This window comes from Myodes glareolus, chromosome 3 (assembly GCF_982192425.1).
Source record: "Myodes glareolus chromosome 3, mMyoGla1.1, whole genome shotgun sequence".
In the NCBI taxonomy this organism is placed as follows: Eukaryota; Metazoa; Chordata; class Mammalia; order Rodentia; family Cricetidae; genus Myodes; species Myodes glareolus.
In genome coordinates, this window is record NC_142028.1 from 25,456,795 (window position 1) to 25,481,224 (window position 24,430).

Genomic DNA, 24,430 nt, shown 5'->3' on the forward strand with positions numbered 1-24,430 from the left:
GCCCTTTAATTGTAATCTTTTAATTTATGTCCTTGCTTGCATGGACAAGAAAATCTGCAAAATCCAGTGAGTAGCGTTAGATGGTGCATGTGGTGTGGGTGGTGTGAAGGGAACTTTAGGGCTCTGTGTGGCAGGGAGGGGAGCTGAGGGAGTGAGGGCATGGCCCACTGCCGGAACACCGGGTAGGCTCCAATCACAGGTTTGCCATCAGCCAGTCCAGCAGCTGCAGTCGCGTGACGTTTCCCACCGCCTCATCCAGCTGTCGCTCCTTCTCATACCTCAACACCGACTGCAGAACCTCCCCGACACTGCGGCCTTTCTCCACAGCAGCGGCCGAGAGCTGAAGCAGCTGTGGAGAGCAGAGAGAAAGGTGATGGAGGAGTAGAAGACCCCAAAACAGGCCGGAAGGAACCTGCTTGGTTGCAACCAAGAAGCCATCCGATGGGGAAAATGAACAAACTCTCAGGGACCCATGCAGCTAAGGCTGGCCCTAAGCTGTTGATCCTCCCGCCTCCACCTCCCAAGTGCTAGGATTTTAGGCATGAGCCACCTTGCTCCAAACCAATGGATTTTAATTGTTACGGTTCATGGACTGTAGCCAGGGCCTTGCGCATGCTTAGCTCTTAGCCCCAGCCCAAGACGACTTTAGCTACAGCTGCTGATCTCATCACCCACAACACACACAAGTGTGTGTTGATCTCATCACCCACATCACACACAACACACACAAATATACCCCGTTTGTGATATGGAATGTGATCTCTCACTGAGACAAATCTTCCCACTTTCTCCTTGAAAATGGTGCTTCAAAAGCGAACTGCTCTTGTTCCCCCAATAGTTCTAATGGTTTAGGCTCACCCTAATATAAAAGTCTCCATTTGTGATAGCTTATATTGATTGCTAACTAGACAAGATCTACAATCACTTTGAAATCAAACTTCCAGGTGAGATGAGGGGTTTTCTAGATTAGGGTAATTGACGCATAAAGACCCACCCTGAACGTGGGCGGCACTATTCCACAGCCTACAGTTTCAGCATATAAAGAAGGCTAGCTAAGTGCACACATTCATCTCCTCCTACTTCCACTGTGGAATGCAATCCTCCATACGAAGTCATGGCAGCAGATCAGTCTTGTGATCAGTCACATGGACTCCACAATGACGAAGCCAGAGGGAGATGAATGCTTGTGCTGGTCTGTCACATGGCCTCCACAGTGATAAAACAGAGGGAGGTGTTGGATGTGATGATACTTGTTTAAAATCCAGGACTCAAAAGGTGGAGGCAGGAGGATCTCTTTAAGTTTGAGGCAGCATGTTCTATAAAGTGAGTTCCGGGTTAGTCAGGGCAACACACTTCAGAAAACCAAAGACTAAAACAAGCCAGCCTGGCAGCATAGGCCTGTGACCAGCCTAGCCGCATAGGCCTGTGACCAGCCTAGCCGCATAGGCCTGTCAGGACTTTTGGAAGTTCAAGGCCAGTGTGGGCCACAGAGTGAGTGGAGAGCCAGCCTGAGGACCTCAGCCTCCATCTCAGGTGAAAATATGCTGGGGTGGGCAGTGACCTCGCATGTGACATGGGGTTGTCCCAGTTCAGGGGCAGGGCAAGATTTCAGCAAAGAAATAAGATGTAAAAAGGAGAATCAAATGGTAATGTTAGGACTAAAATTACATTAAACCCATAAAATAAGAGGTATCAAATGGAGGAGAGCACAGAAGGAAGACAATGGAAGACGTGATAAGCAGAGCTCGGGCTGTGGACACGACTCAGAAGAGCCAGCATCCCTACCCCGAGAATCCCAGGGGAGAGGAGAGGGGTGCGGTGTGGAAGAGCGTCTGCAGGACCACAGTCAAAAGCTTCCTCAGCTTACTTCACACCAAGAAACCCAGCTTATTTAAACATAACAAAATCCACCCCAGAACCTATCACAGAGCACTCAAAACTTTGTTTTCACAAGACAAGGGTCTTATTTGTAGCCCAGGTGGGCTGTAACTCACGGCAGTCCTCCTGAGTGCTGGGATTATGGTCATCACCGTGCTCAGTCCTTAAAAAGCAAGTTTGGGCCTGTAAACGTGGCTGCTCTTCTAGAGAACCTGCATTCCATTCCCAGCACCCACATAAGGTAGCTCATAATAACTTGTAACTCCAGTTCCGGGGTATCCAGTGCCCTAGTCTAGCCTCCACAGGCATACACTCACATACATACACATACATTGTAAATAAAAAATTACTTATAGAAAGATATTTAAATATATATTTTCGAACTGGTGATTGAACTGAGGGCCTGGCATATACTGGGCAAACACCACCACCACCACTGTGCAACATCCCTGGAGCAGAAAACACTTCTGAGAGCAGCCAGAGGACAGTACAGCACCACTTACGGAGAAGCGCAACTCAAATCCACTGCATTGTTTTCAATCAGAGTCAGAAGGGGGATATATAGGAAATGTTGATGAGAGGACTCAGAGATTAAAGCATTAACCATGTAAGAAAGAGGACCAGAGTTTGGGTCCCCAGGACCCACATAAATGTTACATGGGTGTGATGGCCTGCCTGCAATTCCAGCTTCAGAAGACATTGGTAAGGTGTTTGAGAACAGGATCAAACCAGCTAGTTATAACAGTGTCTCAGCAAGCTCTGGATTTGATTCAGAAACCCTACCTCCAAGAATTAAGTAGAAGAGGAATCAAGAAAGAATTCCAATTATCAACCTCAGGTTTCCACAAACATTCTACACATGTACTGTACCCATACACATGCACCCTCATGTGTAAACTCACACAAATACACATGAGGAAAAAAGAAAAAAAAAAAAAGACCACGTAAACAGAAGGGAAAGGACAAACCAGAACTCTTCATCCAGCAGAATATATCTCAGGAATGACATTCAAATAAAAACATATTCATAGAGTATTTGCCTAGTGTGGGCCATGCCCAGGGTTTAATCTCTAGTACAAAAGAGACCATGATATTCTCAGATTAAAGCGACTAAGAGAACTCATTACCAGCAAATGAGTTCTAGGAGAATTACTCAAGGAAGTTCTGTGAAGGACCACATTAGCTGAAGGCAACCGGAAGCCAAGCAAGTAGCTCTCAGCGCAAATGGGTGACTGTTTTTTAAGTCCTGTGGAGTTAACACAGATGCCTGAGCTACATAGTAAACCTTTAAAAACAAAATAAAACAAAAACCCAACCAAGACACCTCTTAAAATATCACCAGAGTAGAGAAATTAAAGCGGAACATAGGAAAATGTTCAAATAAACCAAAAGGAGGCAGAAAAAGAAAAACGAGAAGGAATGTTAGACAAGGACTGACCCAAATGTATGCTGTGCACAGAATCCACACTTCAGATCTGATGAGGAAGTTGCAAGTAAAACTACAGGAAAAAAATGTAACACACAGTTGACTCTAGCACCGTGATCAGCTGACCTCTTGGTGAAGGCACCAGAAAATTCACAGGGATCAGACACCCACAGGCTTACCAACAGTAAGTCAGAAACACCCACATTTCCTCCCATGAAGGAATAAATTTGGTTTCCTTCCTGACAGGTATGCAAGTTAACTCAAAGTAGACCACCCATAGGTGGCGCCGTAGCTCAGTGGTAGAGTACCTGCTCAGCATGTACAGGGCTGTGCATTTAATCCCCTCCCCTTCCCACTACCACACCAAGAAAAACAAAACAAAACAAAACAAAAAAAAAACAACGAGCAATGAGCCCACAGCAGCACCCATAAAAACACACAGATACAAGAGCAAAGGGCCCACATCATTTGTGCACTGTAAAGATTTGTCACTCACACCGGTTTAATAAAATGCTGATTGGCCAGTAGCCAGGCAGGAACTAGAGGTGGGGCGACTAGACTAGGAGAATTCTGGGAAGAAGAAAGGCAGAGAGGCAGTCGTCAGCCAGAAGCAGAGGAAGTAAGATGAAAATGTTTTACTGAGAAAAGGTACCAAGCCACATGGCTAAACATAGGTAAGAATTATGGGTTAATTTAAGTTGTAAGAACTAGTTAGTAATAAGCCTGAACCAATAGACCAAACAGTTTATAATTAATATAAGCCTCTGTGTGTTTTTTTTGGGACTGAACAGCTGCGGGACTACGTGGGACGGAAACTTTCATTTACAATCAATACACCCGACACAAGAGCAAAGAGCCCACATCAGCATACACAAGAACACAAGGAGAAAAGTTCATGTGACCATGGGATGGGTCAGGTTAGTCAGCACTGTTCCCTCCACAGGCTCACAATTCTTTGCTGTAAAGCCTGCATGGGCTTTATAGGGTGCTTAATTCTGTCCTTGGTCTTCTGCTTCACTAGCAACTGTCTTCCTTACTGTGACAGCCAAATGTCTCCAGACTTTGGCAAATGTCCCCTGGGGATAAAACTGCATGCAGCCAAGAAGCACTGAAAAGCGTTGGGATAGAATGCCTTGTGTAGTATGTGAGGCCCTAGGTTTAATCCAAACAGACAAAGACAAAGAAAAGAAACACTAGTTGGGCAGAAACTATTCATATTTTTAGATATAACACAAAGAGAACACAGTTTTAGTACTCTGAGGTAGAGGCAGGAGGATCAGAAGTCCAAAGTCATCCTTAGCTACATATGTAAGTCTGAGGCTGACATGAAGACAAGAAACACACAAATATATAATATGTATATATTATATATATATATGCAAAGACAAAATAAATAATACGTATATATATTTATCAGATAATTCACCATTAAATATTTGTTTTTCAAAAGACTCTCTTCTACACAAAGCAAATATTTGAGAGTTGTGTCTTACAAAGGATTTGTTTCTAGAACATATAGAGACCTTTGGGCGGAGGATGTGTAGCTCAGAAGTGTTTGTAGGCAGTAGCTCAGTCAGTAGGTAGTGTTTTCCCACTATGCACGAGGCCCTGAGTTCAGATCCTACCACCACATAAACTGGGCATGGTGCCACATACCTGTAATTCAAACACTGGAACCTAATACATACTAGGTAGGAGGATCAGAGGCTCAAGGTCATCCTCAGCCTGGGGTACATGAGATTCTGTCTTAAAAACCAGGCAAACTAGCCAGGCAGTGGTGGCACACGCCTTTAATCCCAGCATTCAGGAGGCAGAGGCAGGAGGATCTCTGAGAGTTCAGGGGCAGCCTAGTCTACAGAGTGAGTTTGTTACACAAAGAAATCATGTCTCAAAAAGCAAAACAAGGGGACTGGAGAGATGGCTCAGTGGTTATTGCCTGCTCTTCCAAAGGTCCTGAGTTCAATTCCCGGCAACCACATGGTGGCTCACAACCATCTGTAATGAGGTCTGGTGCCCTCTTCTGGCCTGCAGGCATACACACGGACAGAATATTGTATACATAATAAGTAATAATAAATATTTTAAAAAGCAAAACAAAACAAACAACAATAACAACAAAAATAGGCAAACAAACCTTTTCAATGCCTAACAAGAGAAAAACAACTCAACCAGAATGTGGGCACGACATACAGGCAATTGATTGCAGCAGGGAATCTACACAAATGGATTGAATTGTTGCACACTGGATTATGTTCAACATTTTTAGTCATCTGAATTTATGTTTATCAAATCAGTTCACAATGATCTATCACTATGATTTCTATAATAAGATCATGTTGAGGATGGAAGAAGTAAAAATCCACCTGAATGGCGAATGAGACCATAAAATGAGATGGCTACTTTAGAAATCTGTCTCACCATTATTATTACTATTATTATTATTATTATTATTATTATTATTATTATTATTATTATTATTATTTGATGTGGGGTTTCCCTCTGTGTGCTGTGATTACCATTAATGAATAAAGAACTGCTTTGAGCCTATAGTAGAGCAGGGCGGGGTAGAGCAGAGCTAGGCGGGGAGGACTGGACTGAATGCTGGGAGGAAGAAGGGCGGAGTCAGAGAAAAGCCATGTAGCCCAGGCCACCAGAGTCTTGCCACAGCCACGTGGCAATACACAGATTACTAAAAATGGGTTAAATTAAGATGTACAAGTTAGCCAATAAGAAAGAGCTAATGGGCCAAACAGTGTTTTAAATAATATAGCGTCTGTGTGGTTATTTTGGTTCTGGGCAACCACGACGAACAAGCCATCCCTCCTCACTTCTTCTTCTTATTTTTTTTTTTAATTCAGTGTCTCAAAACACAGCCCAGGATAGTCTCCAGCTCACTATGTAGCTCATCCTCCTGCCTTAGTCTCTCAAGTGCTGGGTTATAAGTATGCTACCTAAAACACCGATAGACAAGGAGTCTTCAGTCTTAGGAGATATTTTAAAATTCATAAGACTACAATAAATAGAGTCTGCCATTGGCCTAAGAATTGATAGATGGACAATTCAATGGCACAGAATAGAAAGTTCAGAAAGAATTAAGTGGAAGCCAGTGTGGAGGGGTGGGGGTGGAACTCAGACAGTTGATGACAACAGAAATCTGTCTCCCTACCTTTCACTTTACACATGAAAGTATATAAAAAGATCAAAGCCATAAATATTTTAAAGCACTAAAAGAAAACCCAAAGCAAAATCCAGGAAATAGAAGAAGAAAAACTATATTAGACTAAATCCCATATGGTGAAATCAAACAAACTCTAAACACCAATACATAACCTAATGGCACTGCATGGTGGGTGTAATCCACCTGTAAACCTGTCATCCCAGCACTCAGGAGGCTGAGTCAGCAGGGTCTCCAGCTTGAGACCAGTCTGGGCTACATAGTGAGTCTAAGGCCCTCTTGAGCTATGTAGTAAGACTCTGTCTCAACAAATTAGAGAGCAAAGCACAAGCAAAAGTATGAAAACTCTTATGTTGGAGAATGCCTACCTTCACATATGTGCATCTATGTAAGTTATATCATATGTGTGCATGGGCATTCTATCATATTTATGTGTGCATGTAAAATATATAATATATATGCATGCAAATTATCCCATGTGTATGTGCTGCATGTATATGTCACTTATATATGCATATAACCACTTGTGCTAAAAGACATATAGATTAGCTCTACATGTATGAACATATGTATTTCTAGAAGAACACATTAGAAACAGATGAGCTGCTTTTTCTGCAGCGAGAGCAACACAGAAGTGATCTGATGAGGAGACATCCTTTATTTTCAGTGTTCATCCTTTTTAAATTTGGGGTCTGATCTTGCAGCCACATGACATATTAAAAATAAATTCTATAGTGCTGAAGGCAATTGGGTTCCTGGGCAATAGTATGAGCCATTCAACCGTCCTAACACGAAGAAGTCACACTGCTGACCATTCCTTTACTTTCCCTTCAATAAAGCAATAGGTGGATATATTTTTCTTCAGAATTAACAAAGCTATGCAAAGGGCCTATGAGTCTATTTTCCTATTTAGATGAATGCATTACAGAATTCTAGTTCAAAATCCACCAGCAAAATATATTCTGTATCTTACGTGGGAAGGGTATAACAGAGAAATGGTTACAGAACAGAAGCCTCTTCGCACACCGCAAATGGAGGTCGTGCTTAGTTTTACCTTGTTTATTAGTTTAAAATGTTTGCCAGAATGTAGTCTCCCTTCTTCCTGCTGGTCACCTGATGGGCCAAAGTAACTGTGCTGTATAGACCAGCAACACTGAAGGACAGAGTTTGCCAGGGTCCCTGTGGGACAGGCCTAGTGTCGAAGCTAGAAGGTGACAGTTGACTCTGCATTTTCTGGCTACTAAACAACCTGGTAACTCGGTTACTAAGGCTATGCACGCACATCAGCTCCATATTTTGTTAAAGATGAAGATTGTCCTAATAGGTCAGGAAGGAGGCTTAAGCACCTGCACTACTTATTGACTCCCAGAGGCTGCCAGTGAGGATGCTCCACACATCCCATACATCCACTGAGTAACAACTGTAGCCTCGCTAAGACTGGAAGTACTGTCTACTCTGAAGTCAAACTGCACTGTTCCTTACTTAGGATTGATACAATCTAATCTACATGCTGTGTAATTCTGCCTCTTCCCAGTCATTAGATAAGCCCAGTTTCAGGGGCGATTAATGCAACTTGTTAAAAGAGAAAACCCTTTGTCTCCATGTCTTCTGGTTTCTAAATATATTTTGGTCTGGTGCTGAAGGTTGAATACTGGAAAAAGATCTTAGGGATCTAGTTTTCCCAGAAAGAGCTACCCTACAATATGTAAATATTTTGATATAGAGCCCTACTGGGAGATACTTAGATCAAAATATCAGGGTCTTAAATGTCCTAGTCTGGAGGCTACCATGTCTCCACAACAAAGCCCAGGTGATGAGTAGGAAGTACTCTGTGTTGGATGCGCGCTGGCTCTGAAGGGATGGACAACCCCACTTCTCCAATCACAGCAGTCGTTAACCCCGTTCCACCAAAGACAAACAGCTCTGACCCTTAGGGGATGGCTGCATTTTTGTCAAATCTGTATTCCTAAATTTGGATTGATGACAAAAGCATCTACAAGGGGTTTTGGCTCTTAGCCCCTTAACTGGGACAACCAATCAGAATGATCCTTTAATCAGAGAAAGTGGGTTCTCACAGAAGCCCCTGGCATGGGCACGACAGATGGCTAAATGCTCTTCCTGTTATCTGTGGCAAAGCATCGACACTATGCAGTTCTGGTGTTGACTCAGTGCCTAGGGTCAGAATGAGAGGGCTGCAGGGTTTTGAAAAAATCTGATGTAGCATCAGGGTGGCCCCATCTCGAAGATTAGTCAGCCACAGTGCTTTTGGTTGAAGAAGTTGCTAAGATATTTGGGGGCAACCACTAGAAGTCCTAAAAGCCCACCAGATAAAGGTCACACTAAATAAAAGTAACGTAGTTGACTGGAAATACACAAATGAAACATCAGATAACCCTCCTACAAGTCCAGAAGGAAATGTTACAATATGTGGTACCCTACATCCTTCCTCACTCACATCAGTGGTACACTATATCCTGCCTCATTCACATCAGTGGAAACTTTTCCTGATCTGCTACTTGTGTACTAAGATCGTGTTCTGCACCTGTCCAGCTGGGCTGCCTTCAGTGACCACGTCCTGGATCTTCCAGAGGAGGATGGTTTGCTGAAGGGAATTGTTAGGTTCTAAGTGGAGAATGTGAGGCTCTGCCAGCGAGCAGTAACTGAGCCTTCCTCAATTACTCTCGTCTACCTTGGCCCCAAAGGCCAAACTAATAGCCCTAATAAGGGGGCTCACTTTCAAGAAAGGAAAATTGATTAATATCTACTATGATTTGAAGAATGCCTTTGTGGTCTATGTGATTGCTCATGCAGCCATCTGGCATACAACAACTCACCCACAGTTTATGAGTAATAGATTCTAAGTCTATGAGACACTCTCCAACTCTCAATACCACACTGTACAACTTCACTGCACCATTTGTATTTAAAAAAACAAAACAAAACACTACACTGGGAACTGGAAAGAGATGAGGGCTCAGTCTATAAATCCTACTAACTCCTTTCCCCGTGTTCTGGAGCAGCGGCATGTCTAGATACACTCACAATAACCATTCTTCATATATATATACCTTATTGGTAACGGTACTGATTGCATAACTCTGTAAGAGTAAAGGTTTTTTGTTACCATACAATCACATTAAAGGCTCCCATGCCATTTTCTGCAATTCAATCTTCTTATCCTTGTCACCAGCACCTCCCAAGCTTCTCACAGTGGTACCTCTTTCTCCTCCAGTATGCACAGAAGATAATTTCCTTGGAAACCACCTCTTTTCTGTTGGGCCTCAGGGAATACAGAATCTCTCCATCTCACCTAAAACTTTAACATATCTATATCTCATAAATATGTTTGGATCGAAGAGCCAACACTGCTGTAAGATTACATAGTGTTGGACACTTGCTATGTGGAACAATGGTGTTTCCATCCCTCCTCAGAGATGGTGAGGCTGATGTACTGCTGCCTCCACCACACCAAGTCTCCTGGAGAATCTTCATTTTTGCTGATGGTACCAATAAATTTGGAAAATAGAAAACACCGATTTTCCTTCTGGCCTCTCTCAGTGTGTCTCTGATTGGTCACGATCTCATCTCGCTTTGCTCTTACCTCTGCCGAGAGGCATCATCACCTTGTCGGCTTCTCCCCTTCCTACAGCCGGGTTCCCATTCAGAAAACCACACAGACTGCAGAACCCAAGCTAACACACGGACAAGCCTTCTGGCTTTGCTTTCTTACCTTCTCCTGGATCCCTTCATCATCGCCAGCAAAGTACAAGATGGGGACGTTGAGCTCAGAGGCAGCTACCCACTGCAGGACGGCTTGGAGCTGCTTGTTCTGAATGGTGTCAGCCAGGTTGTGGTTGCTGACGATCACCTTGGGTATTTCACATCCCTCGGGTGGCTGTCCTGACAAACCTCTCAGTTCGTTATGGATGGCTAGATAGGCATTCTGCAGGAGGGCTTCAGCTGTTCCGGTGCCCTTGACTGGTAGGCACTCATACAGGTTGTCTGGGAAGGCAGAATTTGGCCGGCTGGCATCCCCACACTTTTCCTCTCCCAGCTCTGACAAGGGAGAGTCACAGGACTTGGCAATAATGAGGCACAACTTCATCACAGAGTCCATCAGGTGTTCCATCATCTGCCCATTCATGCAGCCATCGAGCTGGTTGGCGACCATCTTGGTGAGCCCAGATAAGGCACCGTTAGTCTCCTCCTCCTCCTCCTCTTCCTCACAGGCAGGAGGGGTCACAGGCCTTTCACAGTGATTGATCTCTTCTTCCTTAACGTTCTGTGCCTTGGATTCACAATTACGCTTACTCTTGAATATGGTCTCACGGAGTAAGTTCCGGATAAAATTGAAGATGACACTCATCAGATCCTTCTTCTCTGTCTGTTCTTGGTCACATATCTTATGAGGAGACTTAAGTCTGGACTCGTCGTGCGCAGGCGCTGCCTGCGGCTTGGTGGCGGGGAAGTTGGTGCTGGCAGCAGCTTCCAGGAAGCTCTGAGCATCCATTCTTCCTCCCTGGGCCAGGTGGTACTGAATCAGAAGTAGGGCTGACACAATTAGGTCCTTGGCCCAGGAATCTGATTCACACATAAAATTTTCAAAAGTCTCTGGTTGCTGTGGAGGAGGGCTTAAGTCACAAGGATCTGGAACCTCAAAGGAAACCTCTTGCTGAGGGTGACCCTGTTTGGCAGCATTGTCGACACTGGGGGGCTTACAGTCTTTCTGATGAGTTTTGTGCCACATGGTCAGCCCCTCCTTGATGATGTGCTCGCCCAGAGTTTCCGCACAGCTCTTCTCTGCCTCTGGCATGCACGCAGAAAACAGACTCTCCCTCAGCTTTGCTTCGGATTTCATCGCAAAGTTCATGTTGGGTTGCCTAGGGTCACCAGGCCGGGATTTCATGGAGATAAGGGAGTAGCTCTCGGACTTGTCCCTGGCTTTCCTTATGTTCTCAGGGAATTTCTTGGCAATCATTACATTGTACAGCTTACCCAGCATGGCATCCATGATATCTGTGGCCTTTTGGCTTCCAGAAGAAAAAAAACTTCGTTTCACAGCTGAGACGAAGTCTGTGTCAGTCATGAGGCTTCCTGTGACATTGTGGAGGTTCTTCATGAACGAGTCGATAAGATCGGAGACGACCTCTTTGGCGTGCTTGATCAATACCTTCTTCAGCAGAATGGTGGCGATGGTGGTGTCTTTCACCTGGATCCTCAGGGTCTTCATGATGGAGACCATCATGTCGGACACCACACTGTTGGCATAGGTCATGATCCCTTGACTGACAGAGTTTGTATAGTCGTCAGGCCTGTCCTGGCCCCTGAACAGCTTTCTCTCTCCAGGTAAGGACCTTCCACCGTCCTTGGCATCCCCAGCATTCCGAGATTCAAACACTTCCTTATAGAAGAAAGACTTCTTAGAACCAGGCTTGTCGTCTGGGCACTTACCATCCTTGGTGCTCTCCTTGATCTTCAAAGTGCTTTTGTATCTTAGACCAGGGCTCTGCACTGACCCCAACGCTCTGTCTCCAGAGCCCGGGGCTTTGTCACCAGCAATGTTCTTGGAACACGCAGCGACAGTCTCATTCACCAGCTCGGAGGCTACTGTACTCAGGCTCTTGTGGGGTGTGGGCTCATCCCCCATAAAGAATGACTGATGGACACATTTATTTTCAGAGCCATGGATCTTCTCATTGATCTCCTTTCGGGCCATGGCTATCACTAGGTTTGTGAGGCGGTTGGCATAGAAGGAAACTTCATCTATGGAACTCCCATGACCAACTTGGGCCATGGGGCCCGAGGAAGGGTTTTCCTTGTGTGTCATCTCAAAATGCAATCTCCCCGGATTGCCCCTGTTGGTGGTATTGTAGTAGTCGACACAGAAACCTTTGCGTTGGTCTCCTGGGATGGCCACTTCTTCCCCAAATGATGACTCTCCAGGCTTGAACCTCGAGTCCTGGAACCCTGCTGTACTTTTCTCCAGGTCTTTGCGGAGCCAGCTGAGCACTCGGACAGGATCCGTTGATGCATCCTGAAAAGCAGACATGGTTTCACCCAGTTGTAGCACAGCAAAGTTATGGGGCGTTCAGGACAGCCAAGAAGTCCAGCCTCCCCAGCTGGCTCCAGCATCACAATAAAAGGAACCCACGTTTACTGAGCAGTCACGATACTATCAGACACTGAGGATTTTAAGGCTACCATCCCATTTAAATTACTTTCACAATATACCCACGTGCTAATTCTCTTGCTTTCTTCATTTTACAAGGGATAGAATTAGAAAGAACTGAGAGATTAAGTTAGTGAGCTGTTCGAAATTATAACTTTAATCTGTGATGAAGCTGGAATTCTAACCAGCCATCAGCTACTACATAACGCTGCTTCTACTGCGACTACCAGCGACATTCCTACCTGAACTGAGCATCTACCAGCGACATTCCTACCTGAACTGAGCTGCGACGGATGCTCATCACTGCCTTCTCAGATCTATCTGTTCTGTTGTTTTTCATCTTTTCTTTTTTGAGACAGTTTCTCTGTGTAGACCTGACTATCCTCAAAGAGAGACCTTCCCCACTCCCTCCTGTGCCACCCTCACCCAGCTATCTGTTGTTTTTAAATTTATGTCTTTTACTAGAAGTAGGTTCAGAAAAATGGGAAAGTGTATCTAATTATTTGATACAGCAAAATCTTGACCTGCACGCATGCACGCGCGCGCACACACACACTTATATATCAACTCACTGTAATCTATATGTGGCAAAACTTTAAATTCAAACATAGTACCATGTACATATTTATGCTTTTTTCCTATCAAATGTAAAGAATTCTGTCAATCTAGGAATGACTTCAAATATGGCCCATTTTTAAAAGAATAGTGCTTTGCTATAAAGTTGCTAATATGTCATAATAGTTTATTATGAAAGTCAAAGTTACCAGCTACCGGGCTGGGGATGGCTCAGTGTTCAGAGCACTAGCTGCTTATAGAGAACCTGGGTTGGATTCCCAGCACCTTTGATGGTCACAACTGTCTCTAACTTTGGTTCTAGAGGATCCCTCTTCTGGCCTCTACAGGCAGCAGGCACATGCTAGGTACACAGACAAAACACCCATATGCATGTAATATATAATGACATGAAATGAAACAACATAAAGTACTTAAAAAGTTACTGGTTGCTATTTGTTTCTATAGCCGTAATTTAAAAAGTTTTTAAAATTATTTTTTGTGGGCATGCATGTATGTATGTGTGTGTATGTACATGCACATGCGTCCCGGCAGGGGCCAGAAGAGGTATCAGACCTAAGTGTGCTCAGACCACTTCTCAGACTTGACTTCATCTCAGGATGGCAAATAATGGAGGCCTTTTCAAGCCCATTCTGGCAGGGCTCTTTTTAGCCATTGTCACAGTGGAGGAAAGGATGAGGCTGCTCGTGAGCACAGCCCAGACGCTCCTAACCAGTGCCGCTGAAGAAGGAGCCCTTACCATTTTCCAGTCCTGGTGTTGGTAGTCTCCAGGTGAATACACATCAACTTTGCATACGCCATTTTGGCTTTGTAACCAGTCAACCCTATCCGCCATCTGGTAATATTTAAAAAAAGAAAAAAGAAAAAAAAAAAGAGAGAGAAGTTATCCAAAGGTTACATGAACAGGAGAAATAAAGAGAACGGCAGAGATGTAAGAAGCAGGAGCCACGCCTTCCACAGAGACCTGTAAAAGGGCTGCTTGGCCCACTCAAGCAGTCTTCTTCAGCCTCAGCTCTCACTCGCACCCACCTTCTCAAACGTGTATCTCTATGGATGGGCTGACGGGACCGTGCCATTCATGCTGACTGTACGGCACAGAAACGGACCTGTCGGCTGCCCTACTTTGTTCCCTACCATCCCCTTCCTGCCCGATTTTCAGTACACACTCCAAACTAAATGTGACCAAATGGATTGCTTTACTTTTTCCTTACCTGTTCTATGTGAACTAATTTTAAAAACAGAAACTTTGCTTTTCATCCACTTCTAGAGCTCTGACTTACACTAGTAATCTTCCTTGAGATCATTCTCTCTCCAGTAAGTTAACGATGCTGGGAGATTCTCAGATTCCCTGGTTTAGGCTCCAGGATGCAATGGTGACTTGGCTAATGTATCCTTTCACGGCCTCTTTACACTTTGCTCTGTCCTCTCATTTCAGTGGCGCCACCAGCTGCCCGGGCCTCTCAGCGGTGGCATCACCAGCTGCCCGGGCCTCTCAGCGGTGGCATCACCAGCTGCCCAGTCCTCTCAGTGGTGGCGCCACCAGGTGCCCAGTCCTCTCAGCGGTGGCGCCACCAGCTGCCCAGTCCTCTCAGCAGGTGCCACCAGCTGTCTGATCTCACTTCAGAGGTGGCTTCACCAGCCCCGGTCCTCTGGGTTAGAGAGCTGAGAATCATTTTGCCTGTATCCTCTATGTAAGACACCTGCCCTCACCTCCTGCAAATTCTTTCTTCTACCACCAGCCGTCAGCTGTTTTCTTACACTTGCTGCTTTCACTGTCTCCCTCAGAATTGTTCATCCAAATCCTCTTTCGGCCTCTGTCTTTACTTTCATCTAGTCTTGAAAACTTTGAAACTGTAGCCAAGTACCACAGTGACTTAGGTATCCTGCTGTCAACCTAAAGTGGCAAGAAGGGTCTTTTTTGCCCTCACTTTCTTTTGCTTTGCCCAGCTTCCTCTTCTAGGTTCCACGCTGAAAATCCCCTAGCTAATTACAAACTCGGTTCCCATCTATACCTCTCAATGGTAAGATGAAATACTCCCCCCCCCCCCCAGTATCCTGACAGTCTCCTGAAACAGACATCTGGCTGAGGTGGGGGCATGCACCCTTGCTCAAAATGAAGACAAACAGAGATCAAAGGCACACCAAACACATGCGCAATAAAAGCTGAAAAATCAATGAAAAGCAAGGACTGCTGGGATGGCTCCTACAGGTAAAGGTGTCTACTGCCAACTCCCATGACCTGAACTGGACCCCTGAAGTTCACATGCCGTAAGGAAAATTGACCCCCACAAGCTATCTTCTGGTTGTTACACAAGCACCACGGCAAGTGTGCATCTGTCTCGCCAGCACACACACGGTAAGTAAAAATGTCCAAAGAAAAAAATTAAAAGTAATGATGCTTACATATATATGAGCATATTGCTCTTGTTTTGAATATTATGGATAATTATTAAAGGAAAATCAAAATATAAAATCTCTCAGAGCAATTTTCTGTTCTCATAAAGATTCTTATTTTCACATTCTACTGTCTCTGATTATTGAGCTAGGAAAATCATTTCTGTATTCCTCCAGGTAACAGAGATTATTTGAGTAAAGTGGATTTTCCACAATGAGGAACTATAGTGATATTTTATTTATGTTTTAATAACGCTTGTCTGAAGATCAGAAGATAAAACTGAATCACTAGAGGCCAGGCAGTGGTGTCACACTTTTAATCCCAGGATTTGGGAGTTCAAGGCCACCCTGGGCTACACAAGATCAATGCAGAAACAGATCCAGTTGGTGGTGGCTCACACCTTTAATCCCAGTACTAGGGAGTCACACACCTTTAATCCCAGTACTAGGGAGTCACATGCCTTTAATCCCAGTACTAGGGAGTCACATGCCTTTAATCCCAGTACTAGGGAGTCACATGCCTTTAATCCCAGTACTAGGGAGTCACACGCCTTTAATCCCAGTACTAGGGAGTCACATGCCTTTAATCCCAGTACTAGGGAGTCACATGCCTTTAATCCCAGTACTAGGGAGTCACATGCCTTTAATCCCAGTACTAGGGAGTCACACGCCTTTAATCCCAGTATCAGTGAGAGGGTATCAGGATGGGAGGAGACATGTCTCCGCTCAGTGTCTTTCTGAGGACTCATGGAGGCAGGATTATCATTTTGGTTTGAGGTAGAGGTAAGAGGCAGTGGCTGGCTGCTATGCTTTTCTGATCTTGAGAATGAACCCAATATCTATCTCTGATGTGGGATGTGTTCTTCTGTATAAGTGTTGCTATTAGTTGATGAATGAAGTTGTCTCAGCCAATGATTAGCAGAGTAAAGCTAGGTAGGAACTCCAAACAAAGATACAGAGAAAGAGTAGGCAGAGTCGAGGAGACACCATGTAGCCACCAAAGAGAAAGTGGTCAGAACATTACTAGTAAGCCATGAGCCTCATGGTAAAATATAAACTATTAGAAATAAGTTAATTTATTGTTAGAGCTAGTCAGTAAGAGGCCCAAGCCATTGGCCAAACAATTAGATTTAATATATTAGCCTGAGTGATTATTTCATAAGCGGCTGCGGGAACTAGCGAGCAGGAGAAAAACTGGTCCACCGGGATCAGTGAGACCAAGAAAGCTTACAGTTACAAGGAACCCGGGCAACTACTCAAGAGTGGGAAGAAATTGAAGCTGGGGTTGAGGGTGTAGCTAAGTAGTAGTCTGGGTTTGACTCAGTACAGAAAAGCGGAGTGGGGGGGGATGTATTAAATAAAAATTCTAAATGAAAAACTTTTTTCATTGAGGAAATAGAGACACTGGATTTCGTGAGAGGGCCAGCAAGGTGTCTCAGCAGGTAAAGGGCATCTGTCACTGAGTCTGACAAATTGAGTTTGATTTCCAGAACCCGTGTGAGGGGAGGAGATAACACACTCCAACACGTTATCTTCTGCGCTGCACATGCACCATCATGGCATGTGGTGCCCCTCGCCCCAAATACAGGTAACAGAGAAATCTCACTAAAAATGTCCTCAGAAGCTTTCTGCGTGATTCTAATGGACACGAAGAACTGAGAATTCCTGGGCCAGGGTGACCTTTGGAAAGATAATGGAATGGCTGATCTTGGCTGTCAACTTGACACCTGGGAAGAGGGAGCCTCAGCTGAGGAATATGTCTATGAGACTGGCCTGTGGGCACATCTGTGGGGCATTTTCTAGATTAGGAATTAATACAGGATGGCCCAGCTCACTGAGGGGAGGAACCATGTCTGCATAGATGGTCTGGATTATGTAAGAACAGGCGCTGGGCAAGCCTGTAAGCAACACTCCTCTGGGTGTCTGCGTCAAGCTCCTGCCATGGCTTCCCTTGAGGATGGACTTCATCCCACCTGTGAGATGAAATAAACCCTTTCTTCCCCACGTTGTTTTTGGCCAGTGTTTTTATCACAACAGAAGGCAATCTAGGACAGATAATTTAGAAGGTTTTCTAATCTTTAATTTTGTATTTTAAAGTTCTGTTCTCTTTGCAAAGAGGTTCATACTAATGAAGTTAAACCATGTATTGTTCTTAGAATCTCATGATTATATATACATTTGCCTTTTTTTTGCAAGTACTATATTCCTGAGTCATACTTCTATATACATATTCTTATGCTTTGTGTCATGAGCATGGGAAAAAATTAACAGTACTGTTACTTGGCCAAGAAAGGCAAAATTTAGTCGCAGTTTGACCTAGAATGTTGACAGCATAATATCCACAAACAATGGTCTTTTCATCTCGTTTACATTTCATCCAAGTGGGGTGACTCTGGTAGAGAAGAACTAAAGCAACAGACTCTCTGCCTTGGTCAGGCTGCCTACATACAACAATCAGATACAAGGTAAGCATAAACAAGTAAGAAAAGGATGTCACTTACTCTTACTGAGGATGGGTTCTGAGATACAAGGAAGACTCCGGATGAGCTTTGCTGGTATCTTCACTATCCCTAAGTCTACCCGCCCCTCCTGCCATGTAATAGATAAGGATTCTGTAAAGAAAGACAGAGAAAAATGACCAAACTTATATATGGACCACACTGTTCTTATTACCAAATGATGACTTTGACTTCTTATTTTCATGTGCACATAGAAGTGAGGAGCCAGAGTAACGTGGAGACTTCTGGGAGGGATCCACATACTACTCTTGGTGTGTTCTGAGAGGTCTCAGTAAAAAGTCATTTTACTTTAGGCCAATCATTTCTTCAGCGGCTACTGTCACTCTCGGCTTCATGACGAGAACAACGGCTACTTTCCCACTTCACCAGCTCGGAGACAAGCAGGTGGGATGGGGAGATCAGAAAACATTTTGTAAGCATTTTTTTTTTCAGATTAGAGGGAAATATCTGTCCTCATAAAGAGTACATAAAGCATGTCTCTATTTCAACTAACTTCCTCAGTCTAGCTCTTCTGAGACATTAATAAAGGACATTTGTGCATTTTACTCTTGGACCCAGCATTAACTGCACACATGCCTCCAAAACATTCCTCTAAACCTCCCTACTTGAACCCAAGCCAGTTATCCTATCCACGGCAAATTTTTAAGTCCCTAGTTGAATATTACTGTTTCTCCTTCAAAGTCTCCAACATAACTCATTTCACAGTCTCAGCCTACCTAATATGGCAACTGTCCACAGGTACCCTATTTGCTTTATTAAGTGGCTTCCTGAACTAAGCAAATCCCTCCTAATAGCTGGTAGCTTTAAAGTTGGTGCTTAGTAATTTTCTGTTGAATGAGTGAATATACAAGTCCTGCCCATTTGTAGTTCCAGGCAGCTCATTTTTCTCCTTCTTAAAAATCGGAGAACCTGGGAACAAAAAGAAATGGCTTGCTCAAATGAATTATGATGATAAGCCATATATTGATTTTTAAAATGCCAATGCTTTGGCAATAAGTTTGGCCAGATCTTCCTATACCATAATGCAAAGAAATGAACATCCCAAATGTTCAGTACTCTTTTCACAGAGCAGGTTTCACTAGTTTTGTATATCTTGCAAACTCTTGGCTTACATATATTCTAATGTTTTTAGTCTATTTTCTGTGTGTTTGTCTGCAAACATAAAGCTTGTAGTCAGCTAAATCTCCCTACGCTGTCTGGACGATGGCATTATATACATAGGCACGTGACTTTCTTGCCTTTTGTTGTTGCTGAGAGAAGGACTCATGACAGTTTAGGTTGACCCTAAACTCACAATATATAACTGAGGATGCTTGAATTCATGATCCTCCTGCCTCCCTCCCAAGTGCTGCTATAACAGACATGAGCCATAAAGGTTTTCAGATTTTGAAATTAATGTGTATGTTTCCCACAATAAAGAGGAAGATCTAAAACGATGAAAGGAGTCAAGTGAATACTGTATCTATCAGTTGAAACCTAGAACTGGGTGTGATGCTTCCTGCCTTTAAACCAAGTGCACAAGAACACAGGAGGCTGAAGCAGATATATTTTTCTGATTTCGGGGTCAGCCAGGGATACACAGCTAGTTCCAGACCATTCTGGGTGACAGAGTGAGACCCTGTCACACATACACACACAAAAAACCCAAAAAAACAAAATCAAAAAGTAACCAAGTGGTAGAGTCATAGCTCTGTGTTACCTGTTAAACTGACAAAGAAAAAAGTCAACATATAAAATGTGTCATTTACTTCTCAATTAATTCATGTTCTCACCTAACAGATTGGGAAACTGAAGCCCATAAGAATATTAGAACCAATGGATTTCTTTCTTTAGCTATTCTAGCTCTTTATGTTAACAGCCTGGGAGATTTGGCATATTCTGTGGTCGCAATGGACCGATTTACAAAGGTTCCTCAAAAACTCCAATGTGAGGTTGGGAAGACGGCTCAGGGAGCAAGAGCACTTGCTGAGAAAGAAAGGAGACCTGAGTTTGACTCTCTAGCAGCAACCAAAACCTAAATGTGGCTGCTCACTTGAGCCTGCAGCGCCAGCCCAAAGGGGGATGGGTGGAGACAGGATCCTGAGGCTTGTGAGTCTGCTGGCTACTAGCCTAGGAGCAGGTTCAGTGAGAAACCCTGTCTCCAGGGAAGAAGGCAGAAGAGATCAGCAGCACACTACACATATTCCTCCGGCCTCTGGGCACGCAGGCGTGAGTGTGTGTGTATGGGTGCACGCACAGACACACAGTGAGGGGACCAGGAAGATGGCTCAGTCACTAAAGTGCTTACTCTAAAACCACGCAACCATAATGATCCAAATTTAATCAATTTATTCTCCAGCATCCACCTGATAAGCTGGGTGTGGTGGTTCACACCTGGAACTCCAAACTGGTAAGCTTCAGGGTCAGTGAGAGACTCTCTCTCAAAAAATTAGCAGAGAGCAAGTGATGAAAATCCTTTATGTCTGACCTCTCCATGCATGCATGTTCTTTCTCTCTCTCTCTCTCGCTCTCTCTCTCTCGCTCTCTCTCTTTCTCTCCCTCTCTCTCTCTCTCTCTCACACACACACACACACACACACACACACACACACACCACACCAATGCCAATCAGACAGCGGGACCTCAGCACTTGGAGGCTGTGGCAGGATAATGGCTGCAAATTTGAGACCAGCTTAGACTATACAATGAGTTCAGAAGCCTGAGCTACAGTTATGAGAAAAAAAAAAAACCAGAAACAAGACCAAAAGATGGGGGAGGGTGTCAAAGTGATTATTACCTCAAAGTGGGAGAGTGCAAACCATGAATGCCAACAGTGGGGCAGGTCTGCTCAGGCCTGCCCTACCCCAGGCCACAACTCTACTGGACACCACCCCACCCCCACTTCCTAATTTCTCAAGATTTCTAAACTTATGAAGACTAAATTCTTGGCAACAGAATTAAGGATCATATGGGGTTTCTTCATATCTGGTCATATTTTGAAGCTCTTTCAAGGAAAGTTTAGTGTTCATTTTAATACGGGTGAATGCCTTCGTCTTCACGAAGAATGCCCATCTTCCTCCTCTGTCCGTTCTTTCTGTCTGGAACACTGTAGAAATCCAACAAACCTTGCTGACTCCGACACTGGCGTTCTCGGGATTTTCTCACTATGGAGTTGAGGGCTGTGCATCTCAGCACTCACTCTGGGAGGCTTCACTAGCTTTACTTCCCCTAGAGTGTCTTCTCGCCCAGAGCCCCCATACAGATGCTATTTCATGGGCTACAACACCCATTCCCAGTGCTCTGCCGCCTAACCAAAGCTTCGATTCTTTATAAAAAATGTGAGGCTTCAAGTGGGTAAGAATCGGACTCAGCTATACCAGCATGATTTTAGAGAGAAAAGAGACAGGAGAGCTGGAAAAGCCAGCAGGCAGGTAATCCCTACTCTCAACATCACCATCACGCTGGGAGGAGGGGAAGGAGAAAGTGCCTTGGGCCTCCAAAATGATGGTCTGGGATAGCAGGTCAGGTCAAACTGTAAGTAACTCAGGAACTTAAGGAAGAGGGAGGGTGTGTGGGATGTTACTGAGGGAGTCCTTTTATTTCCACAGTACTCAAAGATGAAATTAAGACAGGCAGGGCAGAAGCAAGAAGCTGAGTTGAAAGTAAAAAGGCTGCCCACCATCTTTCTAACGACGGGATCAGAAAATGGGCTCTCTTACCAACCCCGTGGGCTTCCCTACCTCTGTAGCTCTGGGAACAGCGAACCACAGAAGATTCCAGAATATACTTTTAAAGTCAATGAAGATGCTGGGATGTTCTTGCTCAGCTGAAGATCTTGTTTCCTCCCCCAGCCTTCCATGCACCTCCTTCTTGTTGGGACTAGGAGGTGACATCAGAATTGTAACTGGTGACATCACTGTTTCTATAGCAACAATGTGAGGCTGCCTAAGACTGAGTACTCAATAGGAAAAGAGGAGGGGTGGAAATACACTTTATGGCTCTGGACATTTAGTTAGAAGGACTGGCCTTGGGCTGGAGAGATGGCTCAGTGGTTAAGAGCACTAACTGCTCTTCCAGAGGACCCAGGTTCAATTCCCAGCACCCACATGATAGCTAATAACTGTCTCTAACTCCAGTTCCAGGGGAATCTGACACTTTCACACCAATGTACAAAAAATAAAATTAAATAAATTATAAAAAAAAGAAGGACTGGCCTTGCTTTCTCCTATTAACTCACCTCTTTGAGTGTCTGAGATGGGGAAGTACAGGAAGGGAAGTCATGCCAATGGATTTCATTTAAAACAGCTGAGTAACACCAACAAATTCAGATGGCAGCTGAGAAGAGGATCCTGTTTCACACTGGCTCAGCCTGAAATTGTTTGTGTCAAAGCTGGTGATATGGCGTAACTGTGGGACTGTGTTTCTATAACTGTTGCTGCTGACTGTATCACAGGCACGCACCACTATGCCTGGTACAAAAACAATCTAACCAAGGAAAAGAGTTCCAATGGGTGACAAAAACAACACCCCCACCCCAAACAACAGTAAAAACCCCACAAAACCCCAAACCCAACACACAAAACCAAACAACACACCCTAACAGAGTGGAAAGCTGGCTGGCTATTGGCATCCTTCAGTAAAGCTCTTCGCCAACTATCATTTTGTTGTTGTTGTTGATCTTTTTCACCTTTAAAAGAGGGGGCTGGGGCTTGCTGGCTACTGCAGAGTCTTTCCGGGTACCTCCCTGGAGTCTGAGCGGGCACACCTGCTATCAGCACTTTGCGGGTCACGGGAAAAGGGGCGAATATTCTGGGTATTCAGATTAGTGCTCTCTCACTACCAGAGGACGCCCCGATACCCCAAGTGTGAGCAGGAGGCAGCGCTGGACTCAGAGATGTCAGATGACCCAGTTACCACACAGGGATTAGAAGGCAGCTGCAAAATGGGGATGGGGCTGTCAATTTATCAGAACTTGGAAAGTATGTTAAGATACCAATTGTGACATGTGATATTAACAAACATGGTAATATAGTAAATTGTGAGTTCTGAATCAAGGAAGGATGAGGTCAAGAAATGCAGGGCAATTCAGCATTACTGAGCTTCACAGTTAAAGGGTTTCTTTTCTAATTCGATTTGGTCAATGACAGCTCTTACAAACAGTAGGGTGAGCTGGGTCTGGAGGTGTAGACCAGTACTCACAGCACCTCAACTACTTAGGAGAACTGAAGTTCAAGGTCAGCCTCGGCTACAAAGAGTTCAAGGTTAAGGTAACTCAGTGAGACACTGTCTCAAAACAAAGTAAGAAGGACTGAGACATTTGCCTTGCATATCTGGTGCCCTCATTTCAGTCCTCTGTAAATAAAGTAAAAAGTAAACAACAGTAGGGAGCGTACGGATCTTACAACCCTACTCACAAGCAGTCCCTACGCAGGGCCAGTCGACTGCCGACCCCAGCGACACACACTTTCTTCCCAGACATGAACAATGGACCCTATCTCCACTGAGCACTGAAAGAATGACCAAGTCTAGAATGATTCCCCTACACTAGGCAGTTTATTGATAAGACCGAGGTATGTTTCATAGGGTTACTGGGACCACATACAAAACAGCTCACCTCAAAAGGGGGCAAGAGGTATAGTTTATTGTGAAGCCAGATATGAGTGACCAAATCCAGGTTACCCTAAGTTTCATGGCCCAACAATGAAAGTTCTTGCAGTAACGGAACAAAAAGAATTACAAATAAACACTTTTCAGATGCATGTGCTGAAGCATCAGAAGAGCGGGTTATAGTAAATCAGGAAACCCTGGATACAGAGGGACCTCAGAGGCTCTCTGATGACATTTTTAGCACTGGTTAGTGGAATCTAATGGTCCCGATACACCCTCAAAGACTGCAGGAGACAGTCAGAAGGACATCAGGGCACACAAAGATGGAGAATAAATGGCTATTTAGAAGGTTAAGGATAGGCCACGATAATCTGGCTTTGGGTATGTAACATCCCACCCTCTCCACTATCATTAAGGTTCTAATCAATTAATCGATTTCTAGAATGTTCAGTGTCCTTGAAACTTCCTTCTGGGAACTGTACAACTGGCTGTCTTCTACTCAGGTATATCAAGGTTGACTGGAATGGAGCTCTTAATTTTTTAAAATTTGAGACAAGGTCCCCTAGGCTGGCCTGGAACTCCTCCTGCCTCTGCCTCCCGAGAGTTCAGATTACAGGTGTGTACCACCACATCCTGAAAAAGACTTTAAAATGCAAATGCTTTTCATTTTTTTCGGAATATCTTCAGGCTCTAGGTATCTCTTTCTAGAA

At 44.3% G+C, this 24,430-nt stretch overlaps 1 protein-coding gene across 3 annotated transcripts in view; it reads right to left on the minus strand.

The window, feature by feature from the left end:
- Akap3 (A-kinase anchoring protein 3) overlaps positions 1-24,430 on the minus strand; it is a 25,347-nt gene continuing 917 nt past the window's right edge. The window contains exons 1-5 of one of the 3 annotated variants that reach the window (XM_048444083.3): positions 21,854-21,995; positions 18,117-18,227; positions 13,961-14,056; positions 10,210-12,513; positions 1-349 (exon numbers count right to left, since the gene is read on the minus strand). In XM_048444083.3, the coding sequence (XP_048300040.1) occupies positions 194-349; positions 10,210-12,513; positions 13,961-14,056 (2,556 nt within the window). In that variant the 5' untranslated portion in view covers positions 18,117-18,227; positions 21,854-21,995 and the 3' untranslated portion in view covers positions 1-193. Of the gene's footprint in view, positions 350-10,209; positions 12,514-13,960; positions 14,057-18,116; positions 18,228-21,853; positions 21,996-24,430 lie in introns of those variants that run through there. The other 2 variants (XM_048444084.3, XM_048444086.3) reach the window with 2 other exon arrangements.